The following is a 16,770-nucleotide window of genomic DNA, read 5'->3' as shown; positions in this document are numbered from 1 at the left end:
AAGTGTGTGAAACATAACAGATGTACAAGAGATTAACGGTGAGCAAGGTCGCCTTTACTTAAAGTAGCATTTTTGTAAAGGACAAAGCACCTGCATCTCTAAATGTACAATCTCCAATACTGTACAGTCTTTCTGCAGTCATGCTGTGCTATGATTAAACATAATCCAAGTAGACTAACCATTCCTGATTAGTCAGTGCAGTATGTATAAAGCAGCTAATGAAACCGTGATGTCCTGTGTGAAGAATTTGAGAGTAAAATTGTACAAACGAAACACAAAAAAAAGCTCTTGACTTTCCCCTTTAACCCTTATACACTTTAAGTTATTTTTGCTCTTTGTCCTATTTAATATATTTTATTACCTTCACTAGCTGAGAGTTACATTTAGCAGTGACAGAATAAGAGTAGTGTGTGTACTTGGTTCGTTTATAAAGTTAGTAATTCTGGGGTAACTGCTAACAATCCAGATAATGCGTAAAAAAACTGACGCCTAATTATATTCTAAACAAATGGACTGCTATATAATGAAATCCTTCCAAATTGTGAACCTATGAAAGAAAACTTAAAACTGGATCATTCCTTATTTAACAAGCTAATTCTAAATTGTGTACCTATGGGGAAAAAAAGGTTCTCCCTTGCCCCTCAAATCTTCACTAAAAGCACCTTAACTCAGAACGGCCTAGTGATGCCTCCAAGTGTTTCTGCAGTTGCATCCTACTGACTCCTGTCAAGTGTCTGATGTAGCATCTTCATATTTGTAGTAATTTCAAAACCATACTGCGTACACACTATTGAAAGATCCTGTTTAAAGCTTTCATTTGACTTGTGACAGCTGCTAAAGAGAGAGATTGGTATTCATATGCTATATGCTCATGTTGTAGTAAACTTCATATTTTTCCAAGTATCTCAGCATCCAAGCAACACAGAAATAACTGCTTGGCCTCGCATGGTGGCTCACAGGTGGATGAAGAAAATACTGCTGACCTTGTTTAAGGGGTTACTGAGATTTTACCTAGTTTACAAAACGTTGCACAGTAAATAGCTGTTTGTAACCTATAAAATCCTGTTTCAGACTGTATCTAATGAGCACCATTGTGAAGACTTGTTTCTGCTGAACAGCTTAACACTTGTATTTTTAGTAACCCATATGGCTCCAGAGATATGAATATTTGTTTGAAATTTGAGGCTCAACTAAAAAACTTTGTTGTGAGTGGGCTTTGTGTGCATGACTGAATCTGGGAAGAAACTGGAAGACAGAGGGGAAAAAGGAGCTTTTAATAACTTTCACTTACATTTCTGTACTGTTTTTTTTTTTCTTTTTTAGACACTGAGTTCTGAGTTAGCAAATGCAAGGGATGAAACAAAGAAGACACAGAATGATATGTTACATGCTGAAAATGTGAAAGCAGGCCGTGATAAGTACAAGACCTTGCGTCAGATCCGGCAAGGCAACACCAAGCAACGTATTGATGAATTTGAATCTATGTGATCTATGACACCACACAATTACACACACCCCTATGCCAGTGGTATACTGGAACCATTATGGAGTAGTGACTGTGGTTTTGTTCTGTTGCCCTCTATGTACTGCAGCTCCACACAACAGAGATGTAGATGGTTTTTATATGTATATTTAATGTTCTGCATTATTAAAAGGCTTAATTTTGGGATTCATTTGTGTAACACCTGCTTCATCTTCCATATCGCATACTCCCTTAAAACCAGAGCGAAGCTCCATTATGGCAGTCAAGCTACAGTTGGATTGATATTGAGCAGTAGAGCACAAAATGGATATTCATTTGTTCAGTTAATTACTGGGCTGCCAGTATGTGTATTTATGATTTAAAATAAAAATAGAAAAGTATATTGTATAAATATTTTAAATACAAGCAGTGTTGGCGTTTGTACAGAATTGCTTTCTGTAGCGATACGTTTGCCTTCATCATTGATGTAAAGGTGTAAAAGACATCTGTCAGGTTACAGAATTTTAGTAAATGGTGACTGCAGATTTCTGTACATGCATAGCAAACTGGGGAGTTTATACCGCTTTCCTTTTATGTCATGTCAGCTCTAAATTTTTTTTATTTTGATGCATTTATGCTTCAGAAAAAAATTGTGGCAAAGTATGGGTTGTCAGGGTTGTTTGCAGCCTTGAGATGCATAGCAAAAAATGAGTGTTCTCCAGGAGTTTTCATCATCTGCTAGATTATTGAGGAAAAAAGGTTTATACTGGGGCAGATTGTCTAGTCCCCTGTTTGCTTACAGCAAAAGCTATGCTGGTTTGCATTTATAGTATTAGTCACTGTGGAAATGTATTCTTTTAGCACATTGCTGTTATCCTCTGGTTTCAGGAAGCCAGGTGGGTATGGCTACCAGCAAGAGATAACATTGTGATGTTGAGCAGGGCTTATGTCATGTGTAGAAAAATGCCATGCACCTTAGACATGAAAAGCTGAAGTGGTCTGAGGATTTTGAATGTGCATGAACTAGCAATAACTTTGCTTTAGCCATATGCATAACAGGCTTCATTTATCACTGTGTAATGTGGTAAGGATCCTGCTGTGGTGTAAGCTTATTACAGTGTAACACGTTTATAAAAGGGTTATATATATCTGCAGTTTTATAGTTATCCATATCTGATTATTGAATACGGTGCAGTAAAAAGTCCTGTAGTTTATAAAGTCTCCCTGATTGTGTGACAAACCTCCAAAACTGCATTTGTTGCTGTTTCCATGTCATCAGCTGCAATATATGTTCCAGCACCTCTGATATTGCTTTTTTACACTTTCTCCAAAGCTGCTATTACAGGATGCATTGTGTTCCCTGCATCATTAGTTAGATCTATGCAAACATTTTACTGATGCGTTTCCCAAATAATGGTCTCAGGGCTTTGATTCATTTTCCTTAAACATCTAAAACAGATTGCACTCCTTTTTAATTTAAGGTAGAGTTGTTAAACCAGAAACATTTATTTGGGAGCTCTGTTAATGGCCTAGTGATGTTCACAGTTGCCCATCAGTTACAAATGATTCTTCTTATTCTCCCCTTACACTAGGAGAAAATTGTGGAGCGTCACTTCTGATATTTGTGCATGTTTATTGCCAAAGCTCCAATTCTGCTGGGGTATGTAGTATTGCCTTAATGTTATATGAGAGACTTTAGAGTAATGGTGTCCAGCAAGTGGCCTTAAGGCCATAGTCTGGCCCACCAAACATTTTACTTGTCCCTCTGTATGTCCTGCAGCAAACTATTATGAATGGATAAGATGCATGTTGGACATGGTAAGGTACCCCCAACCTTGCCAGGTTTGGCAAGTGGCCTCTGAGTAAAAGTTTGGACAGCCATGCTTTAGAGGGACCATTGGCATTACAAAAAGCAATGAGGACATTTTCTTGCTGTACCATTATCACTAGTTTGGAACTTGCTGTGTAGACTTTACACAACTTCTCTAATGTTCTACCACTGAAAACTGTTGTTCCATTGTTTTGCTTCATCTTATGAATGTAATCATTGCAGAAACATTTATACATACATTTAACCGCAAATATTGTGCAACATGTTTTCAGACCGATTCCTGATATACTAAAGATTCATCATTTCTCGCTGCAGTTTTGAAATTTTGTTTAAAAACAGTTGCACAGATTTATTTGGTAAACTTGTTAAGCTGCATCCAAGAAATTAGCACCTTGTCTTCACAGTAATCCAGTTAACTGTTTTAGTTTTCAGATATATTTACCTTGCATGGCTCCCAGTCCAATGGCCAGTTTTCACTTGTTTCCTTTCATGTGTTTTCTAATTGGTAGAAAGTGAGGCAGGAACTGATCCTGCCAGTTGCTAGTAATTGTACATCTAAAATCTGGGTGCATTGCTTTTTTTTCCACTTTCAGCTTGTTAGTAATGCTGCTGTTTCTAAACTTGTTCTTTGTTTCACTTGTACTTTAATATTTCTACATGTGTGTGTATATAATTGTGTGTGATTAGTGCTCTTGAAATGTGCTGTTATTTAGTCATTCAACTGATTCTGCATTTGTGTTTATGGGCCAAAAATGCTTCAGAAGCTTTTATTTTGCTCTGTTCTTAATAGGCAAAGACAGTTATTGAAGTTAGACTTTGTCTTCCTTTTATACATTTGATCCATAATGTAAACTGAGCAACATGTGGTGCCAGATACATTTTTGCAAGTTTTTTTTACTGGCAACATTTGCATACATATGAGGATTGAGACAGCAGCATTCCCAGATTTTTTTTTTTTACCATGCCCTAGTTAATGTGCCATGTCACATGTATTGCTGAGTGCTCCTTTAGTGATATTGTAAGACATTTTCCACAGTGAAGTTGTAATTATGGCGATTCCACAGGTGCCAGAGCGATTTCAAGTAGCAGCCCCCAGCATTGATACAAGCCCATAGAGTACCAAGATGTCCTTTTTTTTTCCCTTGGTCTGTCACCTTAATGTCCATCTTCAGGTCTCAAGACTCTTGAATCATAACTGCATAATATCCAGGGAAGTTGCAGTTGAACACAAAGTTGGAAAGTAGGTTTCCGTGCTTGAAAACACATTGGTGAGAAGCCATTATGTACAGTGAGCACTCAGATTCATGTGCATGGTATCCGGTTTCCTTTTCTTCACTGACAGATGCATTTTTCTGCCAAATTTGTCATCATACGTTAGATATGGTTTGGTGCTGTGGGGATGCTCCTGAGGGAGGAATGATTTCATTTTGTCATAGCTCCAGTGAAAATAATAAATGTGGATTGATGATAAAGCAGAGGATTTCAAGCCCCTGTCTTTAGGTGTGCCAAATTCAAAATAGTCACCCTTGAAACTGTTTCCCTTTTTGGTATGCCTACTTTGCTAATGCCACTTTGCTCATAGTTTTTAAAAACAAAAGTTTTTGTGGTTTGTCTGAGAATTTCACACTAGTAGTACAGATCGCAGCCTGTGAACTTACTCCATGAATAAATTGAAGGCTGTGATAGTACCCCAGCAACTAAAAAAGTCTTCATTTGTTACTGTACTTCATTATTGTCAGTTCCCTTTCAGGTCAGTTACAGCCATTAAATTCATCAAACTTTTAGGTATTTTCATCACCTTGGAACAACATTTTGGTCCCACTTACAGGTCATCTAGTGTTTAGGGACGGTTTATACACCCACTGCTGTAAGGCCTTTCTACTAGGGTAATTTTTCCATGGAAGGCAAGGTCTATCAACTTCCAGCTTTCATACTCCACTATCTGCTGGACTATACTGCGCTGGTGAGGAATTATGGTTTTTTAGTGGATGTCTACAATGCAGGACACTCGTTTTGTGCGACTTGTCTTCTGTCAAATCTGTGTTCATGGCATTTTTAATGTTTGAGATGGAAGCAGACCATCAGGTGAAGTTGCTGCTGAGTATATAAAGTTGTGTTCGGCTATAGTAAAAGGGATTGTGTAATGGCAGATTAAACTTAGCAGGGTTCAACATGGTCCTCACCCCTGTCTTTGAAAATACCGTTTTCATATTGTTTTAGTCCTAATCTGCTGTGTGAGGTCTTTGATGATTAACCGTAAAGTTTGTTAGCCTTTATTGCAGTGCAATAGGCACAAACAACATTTGGAAATAAAAGTATGCTCAGTCTTGTATTTTCAAACTAGTGTTAGGCATTTATCATTCGTGGATATTCAGACAAATTTTTTTATTCCAAGCATTGGATTGTTTTGCTTTTTCTGACCAGTATTATGCGATTCGTATATCTAATATGTTGACTCCTTGTCAGTTGTGCACAACTTGGTAGTAGTTGAAATTCTTTTGATAACAAATGAACAGAATTTTTGTATTGTAATCAATTTTTTCTGACAAAATTAAGGGGCTTACAGTATTAAGATTATTCTACATGTTTGAGATTTGTTCATGAAATGTATATGATCTGAGTGTTCTGTTTCCATTGTCCTGGAAAGTAAATTTTCAGTGTTTTGATACTAACATTGCTGCCAAGCTACTGGCAAGGATTGTTTACCTATTTTGGCTGTATATAAAAAAAAGACAAAAAAAAACAAATCTAGAACTTGACACCCTTGTTTGTACCCCCATATTTTGGCATTGTCTATAAATGCTTCCAGTGTTAAAACATGTAGCTGTTTAAGCTATTGGTATCTGTACATGTTTTTTTTTTTTTTTCAGTGCCAATAAAATGTATTGAAATTTGAACAGGTTTTAAAACACTGTGTTCTTTATAGGGGAGAGCTCATTCTTGCAGATTTCTGTAACAAATTTGAGAATGTTTGTGATTCTCGCATCCTTTGTGGTAAAGAGTTGGTGAAAAGATTTTTAAAGCCCAAGTACTGTAGCCCAGGAAAGGGGCATTACAACAATCCAAACGTGATAGCTGGCAAGCGTTAATGTATCTGATTGTGTTCATCCTGTGTCAGCCTGGAAGTTATTTGTTTTCTCTGTCTGGTTTTAACATGTGGATTATCAGATCTCTGATATGACACTGGCAAAATCCTTCAGACATCCAACTCGCCAGGCTATGCTTCCCTTACCCACAACCCCCTGCTCCTCACCCGACCCCCTCAAATTTAGTATGTTGCCATTCTTGTCAGCTTGATTTTCTTCAGTGTATCCATTTTTTTAATAGCTTTGGTGTAGAGTATTTACTTTATGCTTACCCTAGTTACTGTTGTACCGTAGCGTTTGCATTTCTGTAAGTAGAAAAAGTAGCTTTAAGATGCGTTTATATTGCATGCTAGGCTTCCTGCCTTTTCTTGCATGTAGCTTTCTGATCTTTATCTGGGTCTTAGTTTAGAATAGTGTAGAATTGTTTTTTCTTATTGTAATGGTTGGTTAGGGTAGACTTCGTTATAGATAAAGGCACAAATTACCTTCAAAAGATGCTCATAAGTATGTGTATTGTTTGAGAGTTGCCCATCTGGACTCTGTGCTCTATTTGTGAGGGATGTGTGTCCTAAGAAATCCAATGAGCGATGAGCCAAAGTTGGTCCTTAAGGGCCATCTTCATTGTTGTCTAATACTTCCTGAGCCCCAAACCTTTGGCTCAACAGCCATCGCTCTTAGGACTCCAGAATTATCCAAAGAGGATCAGAGAAGGTCCTCCTTGGATTCAGTCCCACGTCTGTCTGTCTTCGGGCTTGTTAGACCCAAAGGTCCCACTATCCCTTTCAGGTGCCCCGACAGCCTTGGTACCAGTGTCGACCCCATTACCTCAGTGCAGATTACTAGCAAAGACTCTGTCCCCAGCTCTTAGTCTTCCTAGCCCTTTTTTTTTTTTTAAAAGGGTTTCTTTGGGTCTGGCATATTCCCCATTTTCCCTGGCCATTCTGCCAGAGCTGTTACCAGAGTTCTCCCCTTCTCTACCTTGGTTCAATCTTTCCCTGGCTCAGATCTGGCAGATGGGGTTCCTTCTCATCCAGGTGACTTCAGGCCCCTGTCAGTGACTTCTGCCTGGTTGAGGGTGGTGGGCAGTATCAAAGCTTCTGACCTGGAGTTGCTAATCAGGTCTGTTTTGCAGACTATGATGCAATTGGGCCTTGTCTTTTTCAGGTCCAGGACTAGTTCCCAGACCTTTTGCTCCATCCAGCTGGCTTCCTTCCTTAGCCCCTTTGGATCCAGCATCATTGGGCCTGGCTGCTTTCCCACCCTTTTATGTCCGATTCAACTGTTTGGTGGCCTTCAGCTCTGACTCCCTTCTTGGCCTGATTACTTCAGGGGCATCGGGACCTCCAGGGTCATGGCGTTGAGGCTGGGGGTTTAGGTCAAGGTAAACTGTCCCTGCTTCAGGTTCATCCCTCCAGCTCAGTTTGGCATTCGACAACTCTGCTTTGGTCAGGATGAGGCATAACTACCCAGACTTTGGTATGTCTCTAGTATTCTTTGGTACTGATACCCTCAGTTCCAGAAGGCCAGCATCCACTTCTGCCTTCAGTGTTGAGGATGTTCTCCTCTAAGGATATGAATCTGGTTTCCCCAGCCAGTGTTCCATCTCCTTTCTCATCTGGACCTGTGACCTGTCACCGGCCTGCTCCAGTTGGTCTCCAATCCTATGGCAGAGCTTCTTGCCTTGTCCCCCTCTCCTCTGGCATTGCCAGAATGGGAGGTCTCTGAGAAGAGGCAGCGCAAGAGAAATGTCTAGTTCCCAGAGGAGTTTCTTTGCAGAGGATACCGACCCCCTGGAAAGGAAATGGGGTTCCCCAGAAGTCCCATGGGGATGACACCTTTTTTGGTTTTATTTTGGAGCCTTTTTACAAACACAGGGCTAGACCACCAAAGCCCTTGGTCTTGGAGTCAGTATTTTTGGAAGCCTTTGACATGGGCCCATCCATGCTTTGGGTGGTCCCCCTCCAGACATGCTCATAGACTTGGTGTCTGAGGCCATGGAAAGAGCCTGACATCTCCCCCCCCCCCCCAGGACCGACTGCATTGTAGTAAGAGTCTGGCCAGGGATGCAGTTGTGTTGGTGGCACCCACCAATAATGAAATTGAGAAGCTCCTCAGTCTCTCCCAAATAGAGACCATCTGGCTATGGACTGTTTAGGGAAGTGCTTGTGTGCTTCAGCCTCATTTGCTTTGAGGGCACTTAATTATTGCACTTGACTCCCATGTGATCTGGTGTCTGAAGTGTCATGGAATTTTAAGACTCAGCAGTCTACAGAGATTCAAAAGACACTGGACACTACGTTGTCTTCACTGCTCTTGCTCATTTCCATGAGGCTTATTTCCAGTTCTGCTGATGGAGCATCCCCAGCGGGTGGCTTTGGCATTGCCATGCATCACACTTGGATGCAGTTGTTACTTTGTGGATGGCTTCAAGGCATCTATAGACTCCCTCGTCTGATGGCTCCTTGTTTGGAATGAAAATTACGGATACTTTTAACTAGGAGTGAGCCAGAGGGGAAAAGAGACTGCCAGAAAAGTGGATTTTGCTACCTTTCAGCGAACCTTTTTGAGAAATCAGAAGGCGGGGGAGGCAAAAGTCACTCTCAGATAGTCGCAGCAGTCTTCTCATGGCCCTCCTTCAGATGGTGCCTCCTGAGGCTGGGGGGGGGGACCATAATGGATGCCAGAATCAGGATTTCTGTGCAGTCTTCGCCAGCAGGCCCTTTCAGCGGCTGTGAAGGGTTGCCCAACCGTACTGTAGAGGTAGTTGGTCATTTAGCTGTTCACCCAGAAGTTTGGGAGGCCATTACTTCAGGTGTGTGGGTGTTGAGTAGTATCCAGAGGCTGTACTATTCCCTTTTTTGTAAATTCCAAGGTTCCGTTACAGATGCCTGCCAGATGTTTCATCCTGTTGGACTGCAGGCAAAGTTAGAGATTCGCAAGCTGCTGGCAAACAGTCATCAAAGGTCTCACCAGACCAACGAGTATCTGGGGTCTACTAAAGGTTATTTTTGGTACCAAAAAACAAGGACCCAAGGCCTATTCTGGATGTAAACAAATTTAATCCCTTCATGAAGCAGACCAAGTTCCATATTGTCATGGTGCACTCCATTCTTCTCCTGCTAAGGAAGGACAATAGGTTGCTTGATGGACCTCAAGGACACCTACCATCATATAAAGATGCTCCAGGAGGTTTGTGCGCTTCCCTCTGGGGGCTGATCTCTACAAATTCAGGGCCCTGCCATTTGGTGTCACTATAGCTCCTTGGTGTTCAGCAAATGCATGGCAGTGGTCGCAACCAGGCTCCAGTTGCAGGGTTTCCACATTATCCCTTACCTAAATGATTAGCTCCTTACTGCCCCCATAATAGCTTTACTCGTCACAGTCGGGGACACCTTACTTCAGTTATGCAACTTCTTAGGCATTATGGTCAATTATCCAAAATAGTCTACAACTCGTACAGACCTTAGAATTCGTTAAGTTGTTGCTTGCATACTGTCAGTCAAATTGCAAGGCTCCTGATTTCCAGAATGATTAGCTATTGATCTCCAGCGCTGCCAGTTCTTGCGCTTTCTTAGCTTCCAGCTCGTATAGTCTTAACCTGTAGGCCGTATGGTAACTTCCATAGGGTTGATCCCCTCTAGCCAGGAGTCGTATGGCTCTGCAATGGACCCCTGCAATGCAGTAGTCATTTGTCTCACCTAGTGAAATTTCCAGTAAGACAGACCAAAGTTTGTCCTCAAATTAAGTGTGGTTGCGGTGGTCTTGGTGACCAGTGAGAGGAAGTTTGTCCTTCCCCCTCTCTTTGGCCAAGTTAACTATGGATGCTTTCATTCTTAAGTGGGGAGGGGGCATTTTGAGGGGGAGACTGTTGAGTCTTTGTTTTCTGCTTAGGCAGACATCCACATCCGTGTTCTGGAGATGGGTGCCACCTTCCTCGTGTTGAAAGCTTTTCAGGGTGCCCTTCCCAGAGGTGTGATTTCAATACAGATGGACAGTGTGTCTATTGTCTGGTATCTGAACAAGCAGACTATGTTCTTATCCTCTTTGTCGAGAGGTCATGAAGGTTTGCCAGTTTGTGATATCTTGGTGGTTTCTGGTTGGAACACACATCCCAGGGAAATCCAACGTTCTGGCTGGCAGCCTCCCTCAGCAGGAACATTCTGCTTATTCCCATCGAACACCAAGTGCAGTAGCTGTTGTGCCTTGGATACCCCTTTGGGTTAGTCCCTCAGAGATGTTCTGTTGGGTTGGTCCCCACGACTTCTGTATGCTTATTCCCTGTTTCCTGGGATTGTGACATTTCTCCAGAAGGCAGCCCACTACAGAATGACTGCGAGCCTCCTAGTAACCTTCTGGCCTCTTCTGGTGCATTTCCCCTTCCTATGGCCTCTTCTGCGGTACCCCAGTTAGGTTCTAGGTCCTGTTCCGGATCTCATTTCTCGTCCAGCAGGTTTGGATCTTCCCGATCTTCAGTCTCTCAAGTTAGCTTTGAGCTTTCGCCAGTTCTCTTGATGACCAGAAATCCCAGTCTTTCACATGCTGTAGTGCGCAACTTGTTTTCAACTAAAAAGTGTTCAACTAGGGAAGTGTATTCCAGTAAGTGGAGATGTTTTACACTGTGGGCAGAATCTGGAGTGCACGACCCTTTTTCCTGCCCCTTTAGTATCTGTTCTTGTTTAATTCAGGTTAGTTTACTTGTAATTAAGGTGCATTTGGCAGCCATTTCTAATTTTTACGTCCGCAGGAATAATGTTCCCCTGGCTGCTCTCAAGATTTCCAGTACCTTTTTGCTGATTCACCTGGTTCAGAATCCAGTCTCTCCCTGAGCTTTATAGTATTTTGCAAATCCTTTCAGGCCCTCCTTTCAAACCTCCGGCTACATTAGACTTAACTTGTCTTGGAAGACCTTAATTTTGGTGGCTGTTCAGAAAGGAGGGTTTCGGCTTTATATGCTCTTGACTCCTGTCCTCTCCTCCTTTGATTTTTTACAAAGATAGGGTTTCTGTCCATACAAATCCCTCTCTTGCCTAAACTGGCTTTGGAAAATAATCTTAATAGTTCCATTCATCTTCCTGTTTTTTTCCAGTTTCTCCAATAAAGGTAAATACTTAATGCATTGTTTGGATGTGAATTGTCAATTGACATTTTATTTGGACCGAGCCAAGGCATTTGGAAAATCCAGTCAATTGTTTCCTTTTCAAAACCTAGGTTAGGCACACCTGTGTATAAAGTGAAGTTATTCAAGCGGTTATCAGACTCTCTCATAACTTGAGAGGCAGTAAGACCCTACCATGCAAACCTAAGGGTCATTCTGCCAGAATTGTGGCTACTTCTACAGCTTTCTTTTCCAGAGTATCCCTTGATAAAGTTTGTGCAGCCATGTGAAATGGGCCACCATATTTTTGTTTCTCATTACAAACTGGATATTCAGTCAAGATCCAGGGCTTCTTTTGGCTCAGTTGTGTTGTGGAATATTCTTAGTTTCTCTGCATTATTAATATGTGGCTGGGGACTCGGCACATTGAAGTCTGACTGGGAAGAAAACATCAGATACAAAACTTGTCCTTGCTGTAATGTCAGACCCTTAATTTATCTGTCTGATTTGACCTGTCCCCCCCCCCCTGGTTATTTATGGCAAACTTCCTTATCTGGGATAACCTGGTAATGGAGATCCTCCTTTCCCAATATTTGGAGTCCATTGTCCTTTTGTTTGGGAAGCTTTGTAGTTTAGAGATTATCGTAAATGGCGCAAACTATCTGGGAAGTCTGAGTGGGGGTCTGTGGGAAGGGAGGCGGAGCCGGGCAAGTTAGTCTGAAGGATTTCCCTAGTGTTGGATCTGATAACCCACAGGTTGAACCAGATGGAGACAGACAACCTAGATCTGTGGTTATGGTAATTGAACATAACTTTCATATCTGTAGCTTTCACTGTGGGAGCATACATCTGCTATGACTTTAGATGCTGACAGAGTGCGGTTAACCCTTTAGCTCACCATTTAAAATGTTGAAGTATATCCCTGAAAGGTTCCAGTATATACAAGTTGAAGCATCAGCATGAGTTTCCAGTTACCAGTCAAGCTCTGCACTGCTGGGAGTCACATAAGTTAATTCACTACTGTGCTGTCAAAAAAAAAAAAAAAATTGAGGGCAGAAACTTCTGTCCTGTTTCACCTCCATGAAGGATGGCAGCTGTTAAAGTTTGCTTTTGTGCGGGAGGGTACAAGTAGCATCATTACAACCATCACAAGATGATAAACTGCCCTTGGTGTGTGTATGTGTGGGGGGGGGGGTCCTTTTCTAAAATGGTCCTTTGATTTTCCCAGTTGTTGAGCTTGTTCTTGAATGATGAGCTTTCAAACTTCAGGCTTATCATGCCCGAATCCCCTTAAACAGAAGTATACCCCTGGCTCCCATCTTGAGAAGGGTGTGAACTCTGTTGGGTACCAGCCATCCTCTTGTCTACTGGAGCTCACTGACCATTTTGAACAAGGAAGCAACGGCTAAAGGTAAATAGCTGCAGTGTTGGGGTACTGAAGAGTCCTAGGGTGGTCTCCAGCCCCTGATGGGGCCAGTAGCTTAGGGTAAAGGAGGTCTTCCGAGTTCTATATTAAGGCCCTTGATCAAGTGCATAATGGAATGCAAGATCGACATCTGGTTAAGCTACTGGGTATAGAAACCATTTGGCATTTGTATTTGGGTTATTCCAGTGATCTGTGGGCCCCTTTTTCAGTGTAACCTGAGAATTAAAATTTAAGAAAAATGTATACATCAAACCTTTTAGTCATGATCATACACATACAGATGCATCAATCGATCATCTTAATGCAGCAGTAAAGAAAATGCTTGATCTGAAGTAGGAGAATTCATTTGTCAGCAACCTGTGGGTATGGATCCGATATCGGATCCGAACCGGCATGGTTTATCCAGTTATGGATCCGAGCTCCTAGCTCCTCCCCTCACCCATAATGCCCTGCTCTCCCTACGTGACCTCAGATCTAGTTTGCCACGCATGGTGAAGGCTGGGTCGTCAGAGCTCCAAAAGCTAAGTGTGATTATTGTTAAAAAAGGGTTTTAAAAATTTTTAGTTGTGTGAAAGTTATAGGTTTCCCTTCGTTTTATATCTTTTTTGGGCTAATTTAATATAGTTTTTACCCTCCCCTCGCTAGTTCGTAGTTGGTGTGTGTGTGTTTTCTTTGAGGCCTTTGTGTGAGTGTTTTAGTTATTTTTATTGTTACTATTTTTAAAAAAAAAAAAAAAAAATAGTGATGTCTGAGGCCCCAAAGGCTATTTTCTCAAAGTGCTCCGAGTGTGGCCATAAGCCTTCCCCTGCTGATGGCCACACTCTGTGCGTTCGATGCCTTGGGGTTGAACACCTTACTTCAGGGTGTTCAATCTGTGCAGGGTTCAACCCCAGGGCATTGAAGGAGCGGAGGTCTAAGCTGGTCTTGGCGGGACTCTTGCCCCCAGACTCTGCTTCGACCCCCGCCCCCTTGGTGGTCACTGCTTCGGCAGTCCCTGCCTTGCCTGCTCCCCCTCCTCCACCTGGGATTCAAACTCCCACCAAAGGGTCAGAGGAGAGGGAAGCCAGGAAAAAGGACCGGAGAGAGAAGCATCACAAGCGGTGGGCCGAGACCTCAGTTTTGGCCCCGCCGGCTAAGCGGGCTTCTCCTCCGGCCTCTCTGGCTGCTGGCTCTCCCCCTCCTCAGCTCCGGTCCCCGTGCTTTTCACCGGAGGATGAGGAGACCCGACCTCCTTCGAGGCTATCGAGGCGGCACTCAAGGCCTACCTCTGTAGCCTCGTCGAGGTCTACTTACAGCCTCTCCGATGCTGATCTGGACCGGATGATGCAAAGGTTCATCCAGGCCCAGATGCAGATGGGAGTGCTCCTGCCTTACCCCCCCCGGGGGGAGCCCGACCCCCCATTTTTAAGCCCATTGTTCCTTCTCCGACCCGCTATCTGGGTTCGGAGCGCCCGGAGCTGGGCAGCCTTGGAGCTGTGGGTGGGTCGGCGTCGACAGTACTGGGTACTTCGGATCCGACCCTGCCCTCGAGTCTGTCTGATTAGACCTCTCGGAGCCTTGGCCCGAGCTTCGGATCCGAGGGACTCGGTGTGCCTTTGGCGCCGTCCTTGTCGGAGCGCACTGGTCCCTCGGATCCAAGGGGCTCTGAGCCTGCTCCGATCCGCTCATCGGATCCGAGGGGGAGCCGACTTTTGGATCCTATTGTCGAGGCTGGCTCCCCCTCTGCTTTTGATGTAGTGGAGAGGGCTCTGTTGAGGGCATCCGGACCCCCGGCCCTTGCTTCGTCTCAGTCCCGCACTCCATCTGCTCTGGGCCAGGCTTCCATCACCTGGCCACTGGGACAGCCCGCTTCACTGCCCCAAGCAGTTCCTGTGGTTCTGGACATTGCTGGTGAGGGCTCCTCGGACAGCCCCCCCCCAGGAAGCACCTCGAAAGCATTCATGTAAGAGGAGGCACATAGACTCCCCAGAGTCTTTGACCGAAGACACCGACTTGGAGGAAGGGGAAGGCTCCCCAAGATCACCCCTTGAGGATGTCTCCTTCGGAGACATGGAAATGTTACGGATTAGAGGTGGGTGGTCTGCCCCAAAGTCTTCCTTGGACGAGTCAGTGTTCTTGGAGGCATTTGAAGCGGGCCCGTCTACCTCTTGGGTGTCCCCTCCTGCTGACCCCCTGGTGGACCTTATTACCACCAGGGCATGGAGGGACCCGGACACCGTGGAGCCAATCCCTAAGAGGCCCGACAGGATCCTTAGCCCCCCTGCTGACCGTGCCCACTGGAGCAAGGGACCCCCGGTAGATGCCATGTCGGCAGCAGCCACTAAGAGGGAACTCGCCCAGGAGAGTCCCTCAGTCCATCCCCCGAGCAAGGAGTCTCGGATGATGGACCGTTTGGGGAAGCGAATCTTTAGTTCAGCGACCTCAGTGAGGGCGCTCAACTATTTGGCACAAGTCATTAGGATGCAGCGTAATCTTATCAAGGAATACGCTGCATCCCCCCAGAGTCCATATCGGAGGAGGACAAACTTATGCACTCCACCCGTATGGCCACTCTTCGTTCTGTGACTAACACCTCTATGCGGTTACTTTCCCACGCTACCGAGGGAGCCGCTAGAGCTGCGGGAGCGGGCCTAGTCACAAGACGGCAGGCCTGGCTCCGCCACTGCAATTTTATGGAGCCCTTCAAGGCGTTATTCGCGAACACCCCCTTTGATGGTTCTGCTCTTTTTGGCAAGACGGTTCGCGATACCTTGGTTCAGAGCGAGAAGGACGGGAAGACGCTGTCTGCCGTCTGAGTCCGCTTCTCTGTGCCCCAGAGGTCCTACTCTAGGAACCAAAAGGGCCAGAAGATGTGGTTCCGGAAGTCGCAGCATTCCCAGCCCGCTCCGGACAACCAGTCCTTCCGCGGCAGAGGAGGACGCCGCCCTAGGGGCAGAGGGGCTCCCAGGAACTTTGGGTCCAGGGAACCTTTCTCTGAACGGCCCACGCAGCAACCCTGAGGGGTTGCCAGACTGCTCCATTCTGGAGGCAGTCTGGGGACGCTTCTCGGAGCACCTAGCGGCATGGGAGTCCATTACATCAGACCGCTGGGTACTCCGGATTATATCCAGAGGTTACAAGATCCCCTTTCTTCATGTCCCAAAGTTAAAAATCCTCCCCGATGTTCCACCCGATCAGAGGGAGGCCGCTTCAGCAGAAATTGGCCATCTGCTGAGAAAGGGCCATCCAGCCTGTCCCCCCAGACCAGATCGGATCAGGGGTTCTACTCCAGGATGTCCTTCAAGGATGCATCTGCAGTCCTTACAAATGGGTTGTCCTGTCGTCAGGCAGCCCTGCGGTCGGCCGGATTCCAAAGTCTGGGTCTGGCCTCGGCTGGTGTCGCACTTCACCCGACGTCATAGCTGCAGTTCTTCGGGTATAAAGGCATCAGCCGACGCCATTTTCCTCAGTCTTTCTTGCCGCGTGGCGCCTGAAGCAGAAGCTGTTCGTAAGTGCCGGTCGGTCAGAACCAGAAGATTACTACTACAAGTACCGAAGACTTCTAAAAAGCTAAGTACCCCGTTGGGGACTCTTTCTTGCCTCAGCCGATGTCAGAAAAAGTGAATAACTGTTTAAATTGTGGGAAACAAATACCTCATAAAGATTTCCACTCTTACTACTTGCCTTGCTTAGGCCCAGACCACGACGTAGCAGCTTGTCTAGCCTGTGCTTCTTTCAACCGACGGACGCTTAGACGTCGGTCGGAATTTGCTGAAGAGTTTTTCGGCTCCGCTTTCGCTTACATTATGCCGTCGGATCCTCCGACTTCGCAAATTTCTAAAAAACACAAGGAAAAGGACCGACACTCGCGGTCCGCGGTTTCGGCCGAAA

At 44.6% G+C, this 16,770-nt stretch overlaps 1 protein-coding gene across 1 annotated transcript in view; it reads left to right on the top strand.

Annotated features, from left to right (window-relative positions):
* MSN (moesin) overlaps positions 1 to 6,190 on the top strand; it is a 580,418-nt gene extending 574,228 nt beyond the window's left edge. The window contains exon 13 of the mRNA XM_044057701.1: positions 1,324 to 6,190. Coding sequence (XP_043913636.1) covers positions 1,324 to 1,488 — 165 coding nt within the window. The 3' untranslated portion in view covers positions 1,489 to 6,190. The remainder of the gene's footprint in view (positions 1 to 1,323) is intronic.
* The last annotated feature ends 10,580 nt before the right edge of the window (positions 6,191 to 16,770 follow it).

This window comes from Protopterus annectens, chromosome 15.part0, assembly GCF_019279795.1.
Source record: "Protopterus annectens isolate FY-2018-M chromosome 15.part0, PAN1.0, whole genome shotgun sequence".
In the NCBI taxonomy this organism is placed as follows: Eukaryota; Metazoa; Chordata; order Ceratodontiformes; family Protopteridae; genus Protopterus; species Protopterus annectens.
The sequence above is the reverse complement of the archived record's forward strand: the minus strand, read 5'-3'. Positions and strand labels throughout refer to the sequence as shown.